This window comes from Podospora pseudoanserina, chromosome 4 (assembly GCF_035222485.1).
Source record: "Podospora pseudoanserina strain CBS 124.78 chromosome 4, whole genome shotgun sequence".
NCBI classification, from domain to species: Eukaryota; Fungi; Ascomycota; class Sordariomycetes; order Sordariales; family Podosporaceae; genus Podospora; species Podospora pseudoanserina.
In genome coordinates this window covers 360,753-379,990 of record NC_085923.1, presented here as the reverse complement: position 1 = coordinate 379,990, position 19,238 = coordinate 360,753, and the positions used below count along the sequence as shown (strand labels likewise).

The following is a 19,238-nucleotide window of genomic DNA, read 5'->3' as shown; positions in this document are numbered from 1 at the left end:
GGCGTGGTGAGCAGATGGCATGATTGGATGCGGTTGGAAGTTGGAGAGGAGAATACTATCCTTGGCGAGTTGTTGAAAGACGAAGGAGGGAGCGGGAAAAGTATAAGAAGCGGCCATCTAGCCCCGTAACAAGATTCAAGTTCTTCACCAGTTTCAGATATCAGCAAGACAGGAAACCTCTTCCATCAACTCAAGAAAACCGCCTCCAGACAACTATCACTTGTCCTTACCACTCTTGTCAACATGTTCAGCATCAAGGCCCTCGTCACTCTTCTCGCCCTCGGCGGCATCTCTGTCTCTGCTGCTCCCGCAGCTGTCGACAGCGACACCGTTGTCGCTCTCGACGACACTGCCTATGTCTGGGCTTGCCAGAACACCAACTGGGGCCAGCCGTGCCGCCTCCTCGAAGGTCTTGCAGGCCAGTGCAGTAAGCTCCTTTCCCATTTTCGACGACTCATATGCCCCCCAGTTATGTGATACTCATAGATTATCTCTCTAGTTGGTATCCCCGGCGACTGGGACAACTCCATCAGCGCCATCCGCAACCAGGACAAGGGTCGCTTCCAGTGCGTGTGGTACGAGTAAGTTCATCTCGATCCCCAGAACCCATTAACTATTCTAGGCAACTGACATGATCTCAGGCATTACGACTGCCAGGGCGCTAGCTACAGCAACCAGGAGGATGCCAAGCTTAACGACGGCAACGGTTTCTGGAACGACCGCATCAGCTCCTGGCGCTGCAACCGCAAGCAGTTCCGCACTGCTGAGGCCGAGAACGCCACTGAGGTCGAGGCCTAACGTGGTTTGCACTCAGCTAGCTGTGTTGGTGATCAGCAACCGATCACATTCAACTCATGGTTCAGAATTTCGGAGATGTTTTTTTCTTGTGAGATCTGGCGGTTCACAGTACGCCTTTTTGATGGTCATTCTTTTCACTTCATTTTACCTCTGCGCGGGTTCTTTACTTCTGTGGTATGGGGACATCTGGTCTAGTAGATAGAAAACATACATAGCTAGCAGAGGTCAGCCAGTCCTCGCTTGGTGAGGCAGACAGTAAAGACAACTTTTACCTGCGATTTTGCTTCTCGTGCTTGGCATAACTGTGAGATAGTCGCATCTATCCATGAGAAGAATAGACATCCTAAGCGGTATTGGAGCCAAGCGATGATTTGTGAGCACTCAATGTCACGTTCTGCTAGGACTTTGTGCATGATCGACAACCACAAGTTCCCGACATCTTCATTCCACCAGGAGCTCATTTTGACATGCTGACAGAGAAACATTCCAGTCCCTTAATTACAGCTAAGGTCCCTTACTATAGATCAACAATTGTTTTGATGACATGATGTGGTTGATCCGGATGCCAAGGGCCAAAATGCAGTGATTTGTAGATCATTGGGGGCCGCATTGTCAGACGCCAGCTCACAGAGCCACAAGGCTGTGAGACAGCACATAAGACCTAGACACAAGTAGGAAGGTTCTAGTTTGTAGGACAAAAGTATTGGAGAATCTGTCAGCTACGCCACGGATGAAGGGTGACAAACCAAGACATCGGTCTCTTTGATCACTTTGAGTAAGACCGACCAAACAGATGGAAACCTCCGTCTGTCTATCTACCTACAATACACATAATATTCTGTACCAAGACATGTAAAAGATGGCTCAAACGTGTGGTGGTCTTTCCGGTTTCGTGTGAGGTCTATAATGCAAAGTTTAGTAACCAACACCAAGATACATGGATGCGTCATGGGCTTGTTTCCCCATGTCCCAGTATCAACCTTCTTGAAGTCTGTCTTCAACTCTGTCTGTTGTTCATTCGAAAACGTAGGCTGTATGGCTGAATAACTGCAAGTGAATCAACCATGTGCTTATGTCTAAGAGTGTTCCTACCAAAAGGTTTCGGTTATCCTATCTGGGAAGCCGAGAATGATGATCCAAGGCGCAGACTTTACCACGCACCATCGCCAACGATGATGGTTTGATTCGTGATGATACTGAGATTTGTCATTCATCTGTGAGGTGCAAGTATTGTGCGGTTCTTGAAGAATTCGAAGTAGCTAGATCAGAGCTGAAAGGAAGTATAAATGTGGCAGCGTTTCCTCGTCATTCAATTTTCCATCATCATCATCATCATCGAACACACACAGCATCAAGAACGACGCTCCAGTACCCTAGCACATACAATACCACCATTCCGCACTTTCAAAATGTTCAACCTGAAGACCACCATCCTCATCGCCATGGGCGTCCTCTCAGCCACCGCTGCCCCTGCAGTGGATACCTCATCTGACAGCAGCATCACGGCTCGTCAGAACACGGCCTTTTTGTTTGCCTGCCAGAACGCTCGCTGGGGCAACCCATGCCAAACCTTTAGATCCAACCCCGGTTCATGCTGTAAGATACATCACCAGCCTGATTCAACCCGAAAAGCTAGAAACCTAACCCAACTATCACCCAGTCAATGTCCCCGGCAGCTACAATGACCGCATCAGCTCCATCCGCAACCTTGACAAGAACCGCTTCCACTGTGTCTGGTATGAGTAAGTATTACCATCACCGTTCTTTTACTTGTATCTTTGTAGTAATGCTAACATTTCCCTTCCAAGACACTCCAACTGCGGAGGCCGCTCTTACGGTAACCAGGAGGATGCCAATCTTCACGATGGCAACGGCTTCTTCAGCGACCGCATCAGCTCCTGGCGTTGCAACACCAGACAGTTCCGCACAGCAGCTGGCGGCTCTGGGGCTGTGGAGGTGGCTGAGCAGCAGTAGACACTAAGCACAGAAGATGACAGAGGTGATTTAAGGAGTGGAACAACGGGAGTTTCGGTTATGAGCCGTTCATTCTTTTGAGGAATATGTTTTCCTGATCTCTTGGTGGTCTGCATATCACCGTTCTTTCTTTCTAGCATATAGGTTGACTTTGAGAATGTAGAGATGCAAGTAGGTAGCGGCTACCTTACTTTAGTGGAGCCGGAAATATATTGTTGGATAAGAGCTGCTGTGTACATCGCATAAATCTCCCCTGGGTTACCTATCCAATACTTTATCAAGAAGGGGATAATAATGTCCGGGTGCGGTATTAATCTTTATTTATCTATGTATACTAAAATTATATTTAAATCATAGTTTCCCATTGTTCTACTGAGCTTAGGATATAACTTGTATTGCGTGTTTGTTGTTCCTACACTGACGTGTTTGGGCTCCTGAGCCCAAGACCACCTGGGCAACTACTCTTGGTCCATTTCCTGTAGAGAAATCTTCTCTGATTTGGTGTTGCTGATCACTGAGAGGTTGGATTAGGTGGTAGGAATCGCCGATTTAGATGATAAAACTCAAAGAGGGCTGACGGTGAAAACAATGTGGTGACGACTCGCCTGAATGGTTGTTTTTCGCGCAGTAGTGGGCACAGTGGGTGGCTCAGTTTCCCCGGTCGAGGCGGAGTATAAGGTTACTTGACGCTGAGAACCAAATTGTAAGCTAAGAAAGAAATAAAAACCGAGCAGTTTTCTGTACGCCTTTTAAGCCTTGACATTGTGTCAGCCCCATGCCGTATCTAAGAAAAGGTTATTAAAGGAAACTAGAACTAGAAAGCCTTCAAAGCCTTGATGAAGCCCCCACAAAGGGGGTCAATTCGAAATAAAAATAGATTGAAATGCTCAAACCATCTCCTGTGCATTGATCTAGAGGTTCAAGTTACTATAAGCACCGATTCCTGATACCCAATCTGCGTGGTGCTTTGGACGACGTTCGCCTCGGTCTTCCTAATATGCCCGTTTCTTCCTCTTTGACGGCTCATATACTGCCATCTCCTTCTTTGGGTTCGCTTCCTCAATCTTTTGCAACAACTCTCGTAATTTTGGAAACCAGTGCTTAACATCAATTTCTGAAAGGAGATCCTCCGCTTCGTTATTCAAATCACACAACTTATCCCCCCAACTCCACCGCTTCCCATCCTCCGTTCTCTTCTTGATCACATCCACAAAAAGCTTGTCAAGCAGATCATCATGCTCCTTGATCGGGAAATTTGCACGGATGTACTCATTATTGTCGGCAATATCCTTTAGGCGGGCAACCTAGGGACTATTCGCTTCACCCTCGTCAGTTTCGCTTTCAGAATCGAAATCGTCTTCATCGTCGTAAAAGTCGTCACTTTAGTAACCGGATTCGTACTGGTGGTCGGAATTCCGATCATACCATCGGCTTCTTAGGAAGACAACGCAGTTATAGGCTTCTTTTGCGGCGTGGGGATCGTTTAGATCCAGCATTTTTCTGATTGGATCCAGGAACTGCAACATCGCTGGCTGGGTTGAATTGACTGCCCGGACCAGTGTAGCGCTCGCAATAGACATGCTCGATGCGGTTTTTCAACTCGTCGGCTGTGGCCTTTGCTGACTTCTGACGTGACTGAACAAGAGCTTTAATGGCTGGTGGAAGGTCTAAAAAATTTGCAAAAGTCAGTTATCATCTCATTCCACGGAGATTGCTTATTCGCTATTTGAAGGACTAGGTCAGGTTACTCACCCTTGACTCTGTGATTCACTTCAATAAACTTGACGGCAATCTCCAGTTGGGACCTCGTGAAAGTTTTCTCCGCATCAATCCTATTCAGGTCCTTCTTTGGCAGGTTGTCCAGCGGCTGAGGATCCCACAGTGCCCTCAAATGTTTTGCATGCTCAGGGCCGACGTTTTCATCGGCGGGATGTAATTTTCGCCTGGTCAAGGGATCTCCAAGATTACCGAGTTCGGAGTCAGAGCTGAGCTCGTCGAGGGGGAAGTCGCATGGTATGTCACGGTAGGTCATGTTTAGTTGGTATGCTAAATTTGATGATAAACAGACGCCGTTCCATGGACAAAGGATCGAGAGGTTGAAAATACAGAAAATCAAAGCCTTATCTTGCTCGCTTATGTTATCGCGTTCAGCCTACAGGTATATTCATCGTTAGAGCGGCATCACCGTGCTAGGGAGTGCATATAAACAATTCATCCAGCAAGCCCGTTGATGCGGCATAAGGCAAGGGGGAATGACGAGAATCATTCACAAAAGCATCAAGAACGCAAGAGGCCAATGAAGATCATTATGAATTGAGGTATGGAATCTTGTTGAACCCCCATATTTTCCAAGTCACCTGTTACCACTAAAGGAGTTCCTCATGAAAGAATGAATGGAAATAAAAACTTCAAAACAAAAGCCTCAATTGAATACCGGATACATGGCAGGCTGCCTGAGAAGTCCCAACCAACCAAGACAACCGAGCTTCTCCTGGATGGCAAACCGGTTCGACTGCCTTCAGCTCTCACCAGGTGCACGAAGTCGGGGTGTATTCGGCCCTGGAGCACGTGGGGCAGATGCCCTTGTAGCAGGACTCAGGTCCCGTTCCGACGCACTCTGAGCTCCTCCAAGTCCGCTTGAAGCACCTCCTGGTGCCGCCGGAAAAGGTGATGTGCGCCCTGGCCTTTGATGAGTCTACGCAGATCTGGCGAACCCAGTCGTGCTTGGTGCCGCGGCAGCCATCGCTGAAGTCGCCCATGAAGTAGGTCTTGCCGTCCTCGCCATGATAATAACACGTCGTGACGGGAAGAAGGCCGGCGTTGACGATCCAGCTGGTGGTGATCTTGGCGGTGGCGGCGTCGGCGGCGCTGGCTAGGAATGCAAAAGCTGCGGCTGCGAGGGTGAACTTCATTTTGACTAGAAAGGGGGTTGCGGTGATCAGTCAGAGCGGGTTTGAGGCCGATACAAGTCAGGAATACTCACTTGCGGAGCACAGAAGGCTGAATGTGAGAGTGGTAGGTGGCGGAGTGTCGAGGTGAGCGAGGTAAGATGCTGCTGCGGCTGCTGCTCAAAAGTAAGGAGGAAAGACGTCGAGACTCAACTCTTTTATATCCCAGAATCACGCATGTCTGACCGACGATAACCCCGGCCACCGTTCAATGATGGTGCTGTGGCATGATCTCGCATGTCCAAGATCAGTCTATCTAGGCTCTAGGATCCTTCGAACGGCAAAAGCTGTTGATGGAATCATGGTTACTTTCTGCCGCTAGGTCATCAGTCCTTGACTCCCTGGTCCGGTGGAGACCTGGCACCGTAGCCACCCTTGCCGCCACAGGTCTTGTCCGGAGTGGCGGCCAGATAGTCCTGAGTGCCTTGGCGAGAGGGGCTGACCGTCCAGAGGGTGTGTGCAGACATCGTACAATCCAGCTAATACTTCTGAACAAACGGGCATCTATCTGCAAAGCCCCCTTCCTGGCGCACTACTAGTCAGACAGCAGTTGTCTAGATAGGATCTCGCAAAAACCTGGCAAATATAGCTAACAACAAATTTTGATAGTTCAGAACCTCAATCCAGCAATACGGCCTGTTGCTCGGCTTGGACAGCCGCGAACCGCTTTGCAAGGAAAATGCCAGGCCATCTCGGTCGCAAAAGTAGTCAGGTAGCATGTTGATTGCGACCAGGTGTAAACCCTACGTGGACAAATAGAATTGTCGAGACCATGAAGGGCGCTATTCACAGGGTCGCAGTTGCAGGATCACCGAATCCTTTACCATGGGTCTGTGGTCTAACTCGCCGGACGTGACTGAACCAGCTCTAATGGGATGTTGGCGTGGGATAACCTTAAAGCATCTAAGGTAGGTACGTTGCTTTAAGCCATCGGACGCAGTGCAGTCGTCACGTATTTACCTACCCGCTGGCAATAGGACGTGAGTGCTTGATAGCTGGAAGTGGTGCGATGAGGATCCCGGTGAAGACAGTAATCTTTTCCACACGAATGGCAGTTGAATCTAAATTGAAATCGGTTAAATGTTAAAATTCGAGAGATCTCGAATGTCAGAAGAGCAGTGATAATAGGTGGCTACTCATGAACGAGGAGTGAGACGGATGCATCAACGAACGCTTCATGCCGGCAGGAAATGTGGGAAGAGATTGTCAACGGCACTATCCAGCTGCATCACCATCGAGCGCCAGAATACCTAGAGGCGGTCTGGAGCCCCGGCGATACGATACAGCCAACCATCGTCGAGAGGGTGTTTCAACACTTCGCCTACTCCCCTGAGGCCGTGTCTTGAGAATGTGGGAAAGTTTAGTAATGTGGTGGTAGTTTGTATTTACTTTCGGTGACCGAAGCAGCGTAGTGACAGACAGCATGTTTCCCTCTAAGATTCAGTCAAGCCATCTGCGCCGTACTCGCACAGAAACATTCATAACCGACAACCACCATCATACTGCTAACTTAAAGGTATCGACTTGGCAACTTCGGACTCCCGTCATATGCGATGTCCCTCTCGTATTGCAAAGCTTGTCTTCCTCAACGGGAGCCATCTATTGGATACGTCGTATGCGAAACTTCGTCGCGAGGTCGACGCCTTGAAGTGTGTTTGTAGGTGGGGCAAAGTCTGAAGGATTCACTGAACCGCTGCTCCCACTGGGAGCAAGCGAGAAGTACTGGGGTCAAGATGCGCCACTCCGGAAGCGTGGCATCGCATACGCCCGATAATGCGACGTGAAGAAAGTTCCTTTTTTCTACGCTAGAGAAGCTACGGTACACAGTGATTTCTCCGAGTAAGAACATGATCGTTCCCCCTTATAGCCCGGTCTGGTACCCTTGGCAGCTTGTTTGTCGTCCAAGCGTCCGATAAGATGAGAAAGAGACCGCCTGCCACATATATCAACTCCAAAAAAAATATTTAAATTATGGTTTCCCATTGTTCGACTGAATTTATGATAGAACTTGTATTGCAAATCTCTTGTTTCTAGACGGACCAAGTCTTTGGGCCCCTGAGCCCAAAACTCACCTGGGCAACCACCCCTTGCGGATTACGCGGGATCTGATTACCGTGTATCTTTCGTCCCAGGTATTTCTTTTTGATTTTCGTCAAGTCGTGAAGGTTTTGAATGAACATTTTACATGAAGGCTCGACACCGTGAAACATGGGGAGAGGAAAGCGTGATCACTTCACTAGCCCCCATATCCCCACAGTCTAGAACCTACTTTGGGTTCATGATCAGCCTCACAGAAGGTTCATGGCGTTGGCGGTGTCTTCATGATGCGTTCCATCTCCTCCAGGAACAAAGCGTGTTTTTCCAGAAACTTCTAATGGTCTGGGGGCCCAAGAATCGTCGGGATGTCTTGACCATATTGTTGCTGAAATTCCGATGAGGTTTGCGTCGTGATGTCATGGAGCCGTTCGTTCCAATATACGGAGCGATCATCAGAGGGGCCTGAATGATGGGTATGTTTCGTTATGCGGTATTGCTTGAAGGTTTCATATGGAAGTATAGTCTCGGTCCACCCATACTGAGCTCCTGTTGGGTCAAGGATGTACTTCAACCCGCACTTGAGCTCCACCAACATCACAGTGCATGGCATTGGTGTTGAGCGTTTCTTCTTCAGGATGGCGGCAGAGGATCGGTCTTGCCACGTTTCGTGTGGTTGTTCGCAGGAATTTGATCTTCTTGTAAACGGCTAAAACACCATTAAAGGTTAGCTTTCCAATCATGAAGTGGTTGGTAAAGGGATAACTCGCGCTCGAGGAATAACTTTCACAAAGGCCAACCCTCGCTTGCAGGCATCTCGCAGCGCATGTGCATCAGCATCGCTCGTCTGGTCGCTCTTCTCAGCATGCCGCAAATGAGCGGTTGTTTGCTCGTGAGACCAACCAACAGTACTCCGTTGACCTCGGACACCTCGGCGAAGGCTAGAGTGTCGTCGACGTATGCCTTTTGCATATGCGCGCCCCGTATACATTCACCAGGAACACCTCAAATGCCTCTTCATACATGGAAAAGGCCCGGTAAAACCTCTTGACTTCCGGGTTTTCATGATCCATCTTGAGCAACCCTGCATACGATACCTGATCAGTGTTCAAGTCCAACACCACCAAACTTTAAGAACTTAATATTGTCTTATCGTCTGCCTCCAGTCCATGCCAACAGTTCCTCGTATCCACGGGCAGTCTACCAAGTGTCTTGGGTAAGAGCACACTCTTTGCGGCAATCTTGAACATCCACGGTGTCTCCGCATCTTTGCGTCCTCTCGCCAGCCAACGGTAGTATTTGATGGAGGCTTCTTTCGCACGCTCCTCGGGCCGTTTGTCAACCTCCATCCTGGGGTGCTGAACAAGATAGAGCGTTATTTCTCTCTCGTACGAACCCGAAAGATGATCTCCCATCCTCTGAAGCATATTTGAAACTTCTCTGTCGGCGCTTGGTCTTTCGTCGCTGGATTCCAGGAAGCATACAGCGGCTCCGCACACCCGGTAGTGGTCCGCCGTTTCTAACTTCCAGTCGCTTATCAGCCCCTTTCGATAGTGGTGGGAGAGCGGCGGAAGGTTGACAAAGAATACCAATACCGAATCGCCGAGGTGGAACAAGTCGGCCCATTTCCAAGGGAGCTGGCAGGCTGGATCGCACTTGGACTGCCGATATGAAGCCGGCGAGCATGGCTGATGTGCACATATTAATCATGTAGCGGCGTGGTAATCAGCTGGCCTTGGGGCACTAATGAAAAAAGGAGCACAGATGAGGTGAGGAGAAAATAGAGGAAAGTGTGCGTAACAATATGTGGTTTGACCAATGTCTACTTTCTGACTTTTAGACAACGGGAGTTGCAACATTTCCAACGCCATCAAAGCAAGTCTGAGTGGGCCTTGAGAAGTCTCCGACAAACAGGGCTTTCGACTTCTGGGAGCAAAGTCATAAGGTATATTCAGATGGATTTGACACATCCATTGATCATAGTACGCCGCCAGTTTCCATCATTTGGAATGTCCACCTAATTCCGCCTTCCTTCTGCAGTTGGATTGGGCAAATTTTCACTCACCACATATCCCACCAAACAAGAACCTCTCGTTTCACAGCATGATGTTCCAGTGTCGAACAGATTAGAGAAGGAGGTTGATGGAAATAAAAACCGCGGAAAACAAATCGAACTATACTCTTCCGCCCGGAAATGTGTAAATTTAATTACGAATCCAAACCAAACCAACTTGAGGTCCTCCGCCCCCGTGTCCTTGTTCCCCAGGCGGCACTCAAGATAGACGACCACAAAGACGGTTCGCCATATCACTTACATACGCCGCGGTAGCCCCCAACCCATCACTCAAATTCCCCTGGTTCACCTTCCCCGAATTATAAGCACTTCAAAGCCTTGTAAATAGTATCCGTACTCCACTGGTTTCCAAACTCCCTCCAATTTCGCTTGTAGTGCTCCGTTCTATGGCGGACCATGCCAGTAATGGATCCTACCACCAACTTGTCAGTGTAGATAGATTCTTCCTCTTTCGTCGAAAGTCTCCACATACCTGCGTAAGACCATGCTGCCCGGGATACCCAGGACTGCCAAAAGCCTGCATCAGCCCGGCAGTCGCCACTTCGTCCATGTTCCACGTGATTCGGACACCGACGTCGCCGCTGGACTCTTGCATGATGATGCAGAAGATGACGCGCTCGTTGACGCTGATCTTGGCGCACTCGAGGACGGCGTTCCAGATAGGGCCAATATCCTCGACGGTGTTGCCGGTTTGGAACATTTCGGGCTTGTTGAGATTGAAGATTTCTTCAAAAGGCTTCTACTGGCCCATGGGGAGGAAGTTGGAGACTGGGCCTCGGTACCAGGTGAAAGGCATCTTGGTGGTGTTGGGTTAGGTTGTTTGGCTAGTGGTGGTGATGATGAATGAGTTGGTGATGAGAGAGTAATGTTTAAAAGCGATGATGTGTCCTTATATACACACTGCTCGCTCTGATCCAGAGACGAGGGCTTCTTGACTGGCAGTGGAACCATATCACTCGACCGTAGCCACGTTCCATCGCCATTGAGCTCACGTAATCTGTTGCTCACCATCCTCGTGATGAAGCTATCGCCAACGGTAGTCATGGTCCTGTTGTGACGCTGACAACCTGGAACCATGCTTCCAGTGAGTCGTGATACTCGACTAAACTCCTCGCTCGCCACGACGTGTTGTTCATAAGGCCTGCCATGAGTGCTAACACAAGGCTGAACGAGCAGGCGTAAATCCCCAGTCTCGTAGCAAATGCACCCATTGCAGGTAAGTATCATGCACCTGGTGGTTACCGAAGACCAGAAGATTCGCACTGTAGGGGTAAGCGGTCACTGACTTAGCGCTAGATAGTTAGCCTCTGGAATATCATATAGTGTCTCCTGGAAACTAACCCTGGTGCGCAAGTTCTCCTGTTCGAAATTGAAAGGGGCAAGTCTACGGTCATACCATCAGCGCAATGCTACTATTCTTCCACATATTGATCACAAGTCGAGATATCAATTTTCCACACACTCAGCGTCACCGAATGCAATGCACAGCCATATACAAATGGCAAATATCTCAACAGCGATGTGTTGATGGTCTAATAATCCATAAAGAATACATATCTGAACATGGTACTACATTATGTACTTCCCCCTCCGCGGGCTATGCTTTTGTCTTCCTATCTATCTCTCCCCCCTCGACACTGGACATCGCCTACTGAATCGAGCGTCTGTGCTTGCCCTTGCCCTTGCCCTTGCCCTCCTTCTCAACCTTGAATGTAGAGCCAATCTCACCCCACCTCATGTTGTCATAAGTGACAACGGGGAAGGGCTCAACCTTGACAATATTCTTCGGGTCACCATCAGTAGGTGCGCACGGCCCAGCCTCGCCGCTGTCGAGCCAGTTCATGAAGCCGCCCTCGTCCCACCAGATGCTCATAGCAAGAACCATACCCCTCGTCATCGCCTCGCCCATGCCCTTGTGGGCGCCCAGCTCGAGGAACCTCTCGGCACCAGTAGCGGCGCAGAACTCGTCGTTCAAACCGTCAACCTTGGGGAGACCATCGACGTCAACCGAGTACGTCTCAATGGTCTTGCCATCTTGCTGATAGAACCTCTTGATGGAGGTGAGCTTGCCGTTCTTGTCGGCGGGGAACTGGGTGATGACGGTGAAAGGGCGGCGGGTGTCGACCTTGAACTCGTCCGAGTTGCCGTAGTAGTCAGTCACGTTGACGCGGTAGGGATTCCACCCGCAGCCGGGCTTGTCGCAGACACCGGCCTTGGTGCCGCCGCACTCCTCGCCTTCGCAGAGGTAGAGGCCGGGCTTGTTGCACGTGTGGGGCGCGACGTGGGTGGCGCGGGAGTTGGCCTCCCAAATGTCCATCTCGTTGCAGCAGGAGCCCTTGCCTTCGATGTTGCCCTATTTCGCCGCAATCGCGTTAGTAAACCTCGCTAGGATGAAAACCGAATAACATGGAAATCAACATACCTCACCACCAATGAAGGGGGTGGTAAAGCACTGAGCATCGCAGTAACCAGTGCCGTAGTAAGCACCGCCCTTGTTGAGCTTGCTCTTGTTGCCATCGGCGGGCATCTCGCTCAGGTACAGAGCAGAGTTCATGCCGCAAGGAAGGCGGGTGGCGTCGACGTCGAAGGTGAACTCGTTGCCGGTGAGCTTGAGCATCTCATACTTCTGCTTGGTCTTGTCCAAAAGGTAGACTCTTGGGCTGACAAACTTTCCGTTGGGGAGAATGTGCTCGAGAGTCAGGGCCGTCTCATTGGTCGTGACACCGTAGGCCGAGTAGTCGGAGACACCGTCCATGATGCAGTTTTTCGCGCAGGCCTCCTTAGTAGGGCAGGCGGTGGCGTTGGGCTTCTGGCCCCAGTCACCGCAGCCATACTGAGGAGCAGCAGCCTGGTAGACGGGGTGAGCAAGCGAGTCGAGGACGATGTAGTTGGTCTGGGGCTTGCAACCGTGCTTCTTGCTGCAGCGGTAGGTGGTGATCTTGGGGTGCACCTCCTTGGTGGGACCGGGCTTTTGGGCAACAGCCAACCCGCTGAGGGTGAGGCCGGCCGTGAGAAGAGTGGCGAGGGAGGACATGGTGGCGGTTGGTGATGACACTGGAGTAGTGAGGAACCGTGACGAGAAAGGAGAGGGGAAGGAAACCGAAGAGAGGGATCGCGTCGGTTAAGTATGCATTTCTCTGGTGGTTGCTGCTAATGCTTGGTGCTACTGTCACTTTGCCTTCGGCTCGGAGGGTAGGCTCCATCCATGTCCCCTTCTGACCTCACCGTCATGATCACCTTCTGGTCCTCCTCCGCATTGTGGAGATGTCCCATAAAGAATTGCCGCCGCCATTTCGAACCGAGCCGGGGGCGACACGGGACAAGAAAATAACCGGAGCGACGGCCCCGGGCTTCCGGCCGCGAACTTGGCCTGGTCGACAGTCCAAGCCGGCAACTCTATTCGTGCCTGAGAGCAAACGGTCGTGCCTTGCAGCAAAAACCATAGAGTGGGCCAGGGTTGTAGCCGATCGATACAGCGTCTTGCCAAGAGCGGCCCAGGGCTGCGCAGCCGAAAGAAACTCAGAATGTAACCCCGGATCATAGTCGACCGAACTTCCCCAAGCTGGAATGCGGGGAAGCGCCCCGTTGGGCATCTTGTCCCGGGCTTGTGCTCTTGGAGAAATCAGATTCGGGTGTGCTGATCGGCCTTGTTATTACCTGGGCCGCCGGTGCTGTTCGGCAAGATAGCACCTGACATCCGTCTAACAGCACGAATCGGAGATTTTGTCTCTCGAATCGCATTGACCCGAAGCCTGAGCGCTGAGAATTTTCTCGAATGGATTCTCGTGTTCTACCTCATCTCTTGCCATCAGGGGCGCAGGTCTGACTTCAGCTAGATAAGGTTAAAAGACAATGGGAAGGGTATGCGATGGTCATGGACGAAACAGCATAATCTGATACTTTGATGCACTGATACCATCCAAGACATCTGCACCATCTTTTAGTGTGGTGGGAGCGGCTCATGGAGATAGACAAGCGCGGATCGAGCAGACCCGACCTACCGGTTCCCGTATTGCGTGATTAATACGCCCCTTAATCAATATTTTGGGTATATAGTATCCTGTCGAAGATTCCCATGCAATCAAAAAGTTGGAGGCTGATGGCTGCAACCACACGTTTCTTGGCCTAAAAGCATTAGATAGAGCGGACTGCCAAGGGTTAGGGTACCCCTATTCATATCCCTGAAAGATCATCGTTTTCTCCGAAAATCAACAAAGGCTTTAAACTTGCCATATCCAACGCCGTTTGCTCTATGCGAGGTAATTTTACAATATATTCACATGTGACATTATCGTAGCATCATCCGTGAGCCCCCTGCCCTTTCACCAGATCCGCCTTACTCATGGTGAGACTCTTCAATAAACACCATTCTTCCAGCCCTCCCCGGTCTCTCCAGCGTCTCTCGTGTTAATCTGCCCAGGCCCCAGCATTGGCACTGACCAAGGAATCAATCTCTGCACAAGCACTGCCCCCCTTCCTCGTTCATCCGAATTTGCAGCTCGGGTCACAGCCGGAGCCACCACACTCTGCTCACTGAGACCCACCCCACTATTGAGAGTCGACCTTTCCCCCGGACTAACCGGAAAGCGCATCACCCCTGCTCCTCGATGGTCCTGACCCTTTGCTTCACCAAGCAATAACGTTTGGAGAAGTCTGACTGTACGTCTCGTCCACCTCTTCCGATGACAGACCTTCTGTCTCGTAGACAGAGAAGTAAACAAATGCGATACACAGAAAACAGGCGGCTAACCAAACGAAAAAGTCTTGCTCAGGAAGTTGACCTATTGGCCTGGGCCGTAGTTGACGAGGTAGGGGGTTGCGTAGCCGACGACCCAGTCGAAGAGCCACAACATCGCTGGTTAACCCCGATGCAAACAAGAGGTGCAAAGGGACGTGGTGCGGTCCGGCTGTCGGCAATAGCGGTCGTCAACAGCCCGTAGCCGACATGGCAAAGGCTCCCGACCTTTTTCTATCGCAGGGCTGGTGCATGGAAACTCAAGTTGCATGAAAAATCTTTAAGCTGATGGAGCACCGGTTTCAAAGTGACAAGTTACCAACTAGGTTGGTGTCGTGAACCTCCATTACAGGTAACGGGAGTAGGTACCTAGGTAGTCCCAAGAGTTGGACCCTTCTGAGACCCCGCCCTTCGATTAGCACAATGAAGCCGGCAGAGAGCTACCTACCCCCAAACGGAAGCCAGCCGGTCAAGAGAATCTTAACTTCGGGATAGATGACTTGTATGTTTTGAAGTCCTATTTCATGCAGACAAGTTCGGGTTACAAGACAAAGAAACATTTAACGAGCTTGTGTAGGTATCTAGGTACTAATGTTACACAATAATAACAAACCCAAACATGAAACTCCCCTATTGTCGACATTCGACCTAGAACATGATGGCCAGCCATCAGTCATGATATCTCTCCTCTCGGGCATCACTTCCTCTCGCAAAACCAAGAAGTAATGCGATCATCGAAAAAGCCGTTCCCATCCGTCAGATCGGCATCATCCTGGTTCTTGTACTCCTTTCCTTCGCAGTTCTGGTGCCTGTTCGATTCACTTGTCAGTACACGCAAACATTCCCTTCTAGGTTGTCAAGAGCCACTTACTCAAACCACTTGCACTTGAACCTGTCTCTCTCAAGATTCTGGATGGAGCTGATAACGTCATTCCAGGCCGGATCAATGTTGACTTGGCCCTGTCAGCTTCATAAAAATTGATATTCACTTGGTGAGCCAAACTTACAGCATTGTTCGGCCGGTGTCGGGAGCATGCGACACTCCCCGGTGAAGCGTGCTTCGGTACAGGCAAAGACGGAAACCTCGTTACCCTGACGAGGCGAGGACTTGATGCTTGCAGCAGGAGCTGCAAGAACAGAGGCAGTGCCGAGGGCAAGGAGGGCAAGGATGGACTTGATTGCAATCATTTTGCTGGGTTGACTTTGAAGATTGTGATATTCGTGTTTTTCGGTTGGAGTGTTGAGGTTATTGGTAGAGTTGAGAGAAAACTGCTGAGTGTGATGGCTGAGTTTGAGAAGAGACTTACTAGGTAGGTAGGTGATTCGGGGCCGTCCCTTTATACCTGTCCATGGTAATTCTTCATGCTACCATCTACACTGGCCGCAAGATGTCAGCGCCTGTCCTGGTTCTTTCCTGATCGCCGACTTAGACACCATGGTCGCCCCCAAGGCCCAACTCCAATATCTGCGACTGACTAGCGCTCTGATACAACCAATAACAGAGACATGCCACCCTAGCCTCACGGTCATTTAAGATGCCTATTGCATTATGGCACAACATTGCAGTTGAAAGTTTGCAGCAGCCACAATACAGATCTGACCTGATTGGTAGCCTGCTTTGGGAGAGAAAACTGCAAGTCTGTCAGCACGCAACGCCACCTTCAGTAAGCGCGCGTGCTTGTAAACAGCTACTGGCAAAGCAGGTCACTCGCCATAAGGCCTGGCCGAAAATGTTCGGAGCCTGACTTATAGCTCGATGAAAGTCATACAAGGCGGTTGCGTTCAACCTCATCAAACGCCCTGGCGGCAAGCTGAGTCCCACTCTAATTTTAAAAACGACTAAAAGCCTTCGAAAGGCTGATGGAAAGTAGGTGGCGAACGAAAGGGCCATCAGTGGGTTTCAAAAATGTAGGACCTAATGGTTATGGTTTTGGTACCTGCATAATCAAGGGTTCAGGGGTTTAGGGGTTTAGGGTTCAGGTCCCGAGGCGATATGTCTCAGGCTTTGCACACAGCGGGCTGGCCGAAGTGAACCTAGAGAAGGCTTGCTGTACTTGAGGTATGCAGACACATGCTGCTTTGTGATGCTATGAGGGTCTATTACTAAGTTATGTAACACCTAATAGCCCGCGACCGCGACCGCCCTGGTTGGAAGTTGCTCGACTTGAACTCAACATCCATACCATCATTCTCTAACAACGCCCCGTGTGGCTGGCAATACCCTTGTACATGGAGGGCTCCTTCACAGTCTCATTCTTTGCTCCCAATTTCCCAGTCTACCCATCTCTCTTCCCGATGTCCTCCCCTCGCCAACTCGACAACTCGCCAAAGTCCATCCATGCTTAGCAATGGCAAAAGCAGGTACCGCTCGGCTGGCGGCCATACACAAGGTTGGTATTCCTCTTCCGCCAATACCCACTGACATACCAGCCGCAAAAACTTGGTCACCTCGTCAGCACCGACGACGATATCGTCGCGGTTGCCAAGATTCCTCGTCAGGATTTCTCAATTATGAGCGCTCGAGGTCATTATCACTCATCAAACACCATCACGGTTGCTATAAGTACACATTTACGAAACGACACTGCCTGCAACGGCAGAAATAGCACTGTTCCTACCGATAACAATACCATTGCCGCAGGTATCCTTGAGTCTCTCGTACGCGAGGTCGCAGTCGCCATGGGCGAGGTTGTAGCGGGTGCCACAGCCAGACCTCTGGCGCTTGACGGACTTGGCCGGGGCGACTTCAAGCTCAGAGCGGGGGGCGGTGGAGCTGTCGCTCAGATTGGCGAGATCGCGGGCAATGTTGCCTCTAGAGGCATCGATAATGGGGATGAGCACCTTGTTGTCGGCTTCGTCGTAGGTTTTGTAGTAGAGGCTGTCGGCCGTGCCTTCGGGGACGACGAAGCTGTTGACAGCGATGGCGCTGAAGAGGGCGAGGAGGATGAATTTGGCGAGCGTGATGAAGACAGGCTGTTTGTGAAGAGAGCTCTTTGTAGTTAAGTTAATTAGTGTCTTCGATGTTGATGTGTCAGAGAGTGTGATGAAGAGGAAAGAGAGTGTTGCACATGGGCAGGTGCTGTGGACTTTATAGATCTTCTGTCTGCCTTCAGTTTTCCTTCCGTCCCATCACCCAAGACTTTGAGTGATGCTTCCAGCGATATTCACCCCTCTCCTTTGGTCTTGTCCCCGCTTCTTAGCCGGCGTGATCATCAACAGTAAGCTCGCTAGTGGTATATACCGCACAAATCAAATTGCCATAGACCTGAATCCCTCTCGTAAGTCAACTGCTTGACAACTAAGGGCAGTCCTCGGTGAATATATTTACCCTGATTCCGTGGCACTGTTAGTTGCTGCCGAAGCAAAGCCAACGTTATCACCGAGCCTGCCCTTCCGTAGTCTGAGCGCTGGGTACATCCTTGTTCTCTAGCCCGCTGGAATACCGTGTCCAAACACTCGCGAAAGTTGCGATGGCTGTAAGAATGCATACATGGGTATATATCCGAATCCTCAACCGGCTGAAAATGAGCCATATCCTACCTACGTGGTGCTAAGCCACCGCGAAGAAGTATTTTTAGTTTACATCACCCTATGTCTTCTGGTAAAGTATCAAACACACCAACGTACCTGAGATGATTACGTCGCCCCCCTCCATTCACTAGACACTTACATGTAATCAGCTTCAGTGGATGTCACTAGGGCATTGGATGAAATTATTTTTGCTCCAAATTAACTCGTATTCAATTGTTGATATCTTGGTCAAGTCATCAAGACAGCGGGACTCTGGCGTCTTATCGTTGCACTTTCACTCTGTACACCTGCAATCTGCTTACAAAATTGAAGCATCGATAGCGTGAGTTCCTTCTAGCGAGTCTGGCCGAACGGGCATGACATGCCACTTAGTCCCTGAAAAGATAAACTGAATAAAGCATGATTTAGGCAATTTCAGTTCATTTGGAGTGGACTTCCACGTTTCAAACCCAAGCCCAGATTGCCTGGCCGGCTTCCAAGGTCTTGTGAACCGTTCCACATAAGCTAGGTACTCTACGGTCTCTACAATCTGAGATCTGCGTGCGCAGCTATGCGTCGGGACACAGCAAGGGAAGTAGATTTCATATCGTCACATGCATCTCAGTTTTGAAAGGCACCTGCCATTGATTCCTCGGTTCACCTAGCCAATTCCTCCCCGAAAAGTGCGACGCATGAACTATTAGATATACGGCAACAGAGCTTGTGTACAGCCCGTGGCCTAAGTGGTGATCTTTGGTTGTGTAAGCACCCATCGCAGTCGCTGTGTCCAGAGCTGAAAACTCTTCAGAGGGCGTCTTCCCCTACCTAATAGAAACTTTATCTCTCCAACCATCTCGTACCTACCTTTCCTCTTCTTTCCCGAATCGCATCAGGTTCCGGACCTTCCGCAGAGTTTATCGCAACGAAACCTGCTAGTTTCCGTACCTTATCAAAAAGCTTAGCACATGCGATGTCTGACCCACATCTGACCGATAATGGCACCGAGGTGTGCCCTGAGCATACTGATAACCAGGAAGCTCATCAGCAGTGCTCTGATACTAGCCCAGCCCAAACATCCTATATTGACCACATTCTTGCACTTAACAAAGCGCCGCAACTCAAACCCCTTCAAATGCACCTTGCTTCCCAGATGGTCCACAGATTA

The 19,238-nt window shown here is 50.2% G+C and overlaps 6 protein-coding genes across 6 annotated transcripts; 2 read left to right on the top strand and 4 right to left on the bottom strand.

Annotated features, from left to right (window-relative positions):
* Positions 1-243: 243 nt before the first annotated feature.
* Positions 244-798, top strand: QC764_401178 (uncharacterized protein; the record flags this gene model as incomplete). The annotated part of the gene is made up of 3 exons (XM_062946391.1): positions 244-427; positions 500-581; positions 642-798. The coding sequence occupies 3 exons, from the start codon at positions 244-246 to the stop codon at positions 796-798; spliced, it is 423 nt and encodes a 140-aa protein (XP_062799982.1).
* A 1,409-nt stretch (positions 799-2,207) lies between these two features.
* On the top strand, positions 2,208-2,772 carry QC764_401176 (uncharacterized protein; the record flags this gene model as incomplete). Its single annotated transcript, XM_062946390.1, has 3 exons — positions 2,208-2,394; positions 2,459-2,540; positions 2,607-2,772. The coding sequence occupies 3 exons, from the start codon at positions 2,208-2,210 to the stop codon at positions 2,770-2,772; spliced, it is 435 nt and encodes a 144-aa protein (XP_062799981.1).
* A 2,525-nt stretch (positions 2,773-5,297) lies between these two features.
* QC764_401174 (uncharacterized protein) lies at positions 5,298-5,684 on the bottom strand (the record flags this gene model as incomplete). The annotated part of the gene is made up of 1 exon (XM_062946389.1): positions 5,298-5,684. The coding sequence occupies one exon, from the start codon at positions 5,682-5,684 to the stop codon at positions 5,298-5,300; it is 387 nt and encodes a 128-aa protein (XP_062799980.1).
* A 5,620-nt stretch (positions 5,685-11,304) lies between these two features.
* On the bottom strand, positions 11,305-13,370 carry EG1 (Endoglucanase EG-1). The gene is made up of 2 exons (XM_062946388.1): positions 12,251-13,370; positions 11,305-12,181 (listed from the first exon to the last, which is right to left on the bottom strand). The coding sequence occupies exons 1-2, from the start codon at positions 12,860-12,862 to the stop codon at positions 11,477-11,479; spliced, it is 1,317 nt and encodes a 438-aa protein (XP_062799979.1). The 5' UTR covers positions 12,863-13,370; the 3' UTR covers positions 11,305-11,476.
* A 1,766-nt stretch (positions 13,371-15,136) lies between these two features.
* On the bottom strand, positions 15,137-15,874 carry QC764_401167 (uncharacterized protein). Its single transcript, XM_062946387.1, has 3 exons — positions 15,571-15,874; positions 15,435-15,516; positions 15,137-15,372 (listed from the first exon to the last, which is right to left on the bottom strand). Exons 1-3 carry the CDS (start codon positions 15,749-15,751, stop codon positions 15,261-15,263), a joined length of 375 nt encoding a protein of 124 aa, XP_062799978.1. The 5' UTR covers positions 15,752-15,874; the 3' UTR covers positions 15,137-15,260.
* A 1,260-nt stretch (positions 15,875-17,134) lies between these two features.
* QC764_401165 (uncharacterized protein) lies at positions 17,135-17,776 on the bottom strand (the record flags this gene model as incomplete). The annotated part of the gene is made up of 2 exons (XM_062946386.1): positions 17,135-17,662; positions 17,732-17,776. 2 exons carry the CDS (start codon positions 17,774-17,776, stop codon positions 17,135-17,137), a joined length of 573 nt encoding a protein of 190 aa, XP_062799977.1.
* Between the last annotated feature and the right edge of the window lie 1,462 nt (positions 17,777-19,238).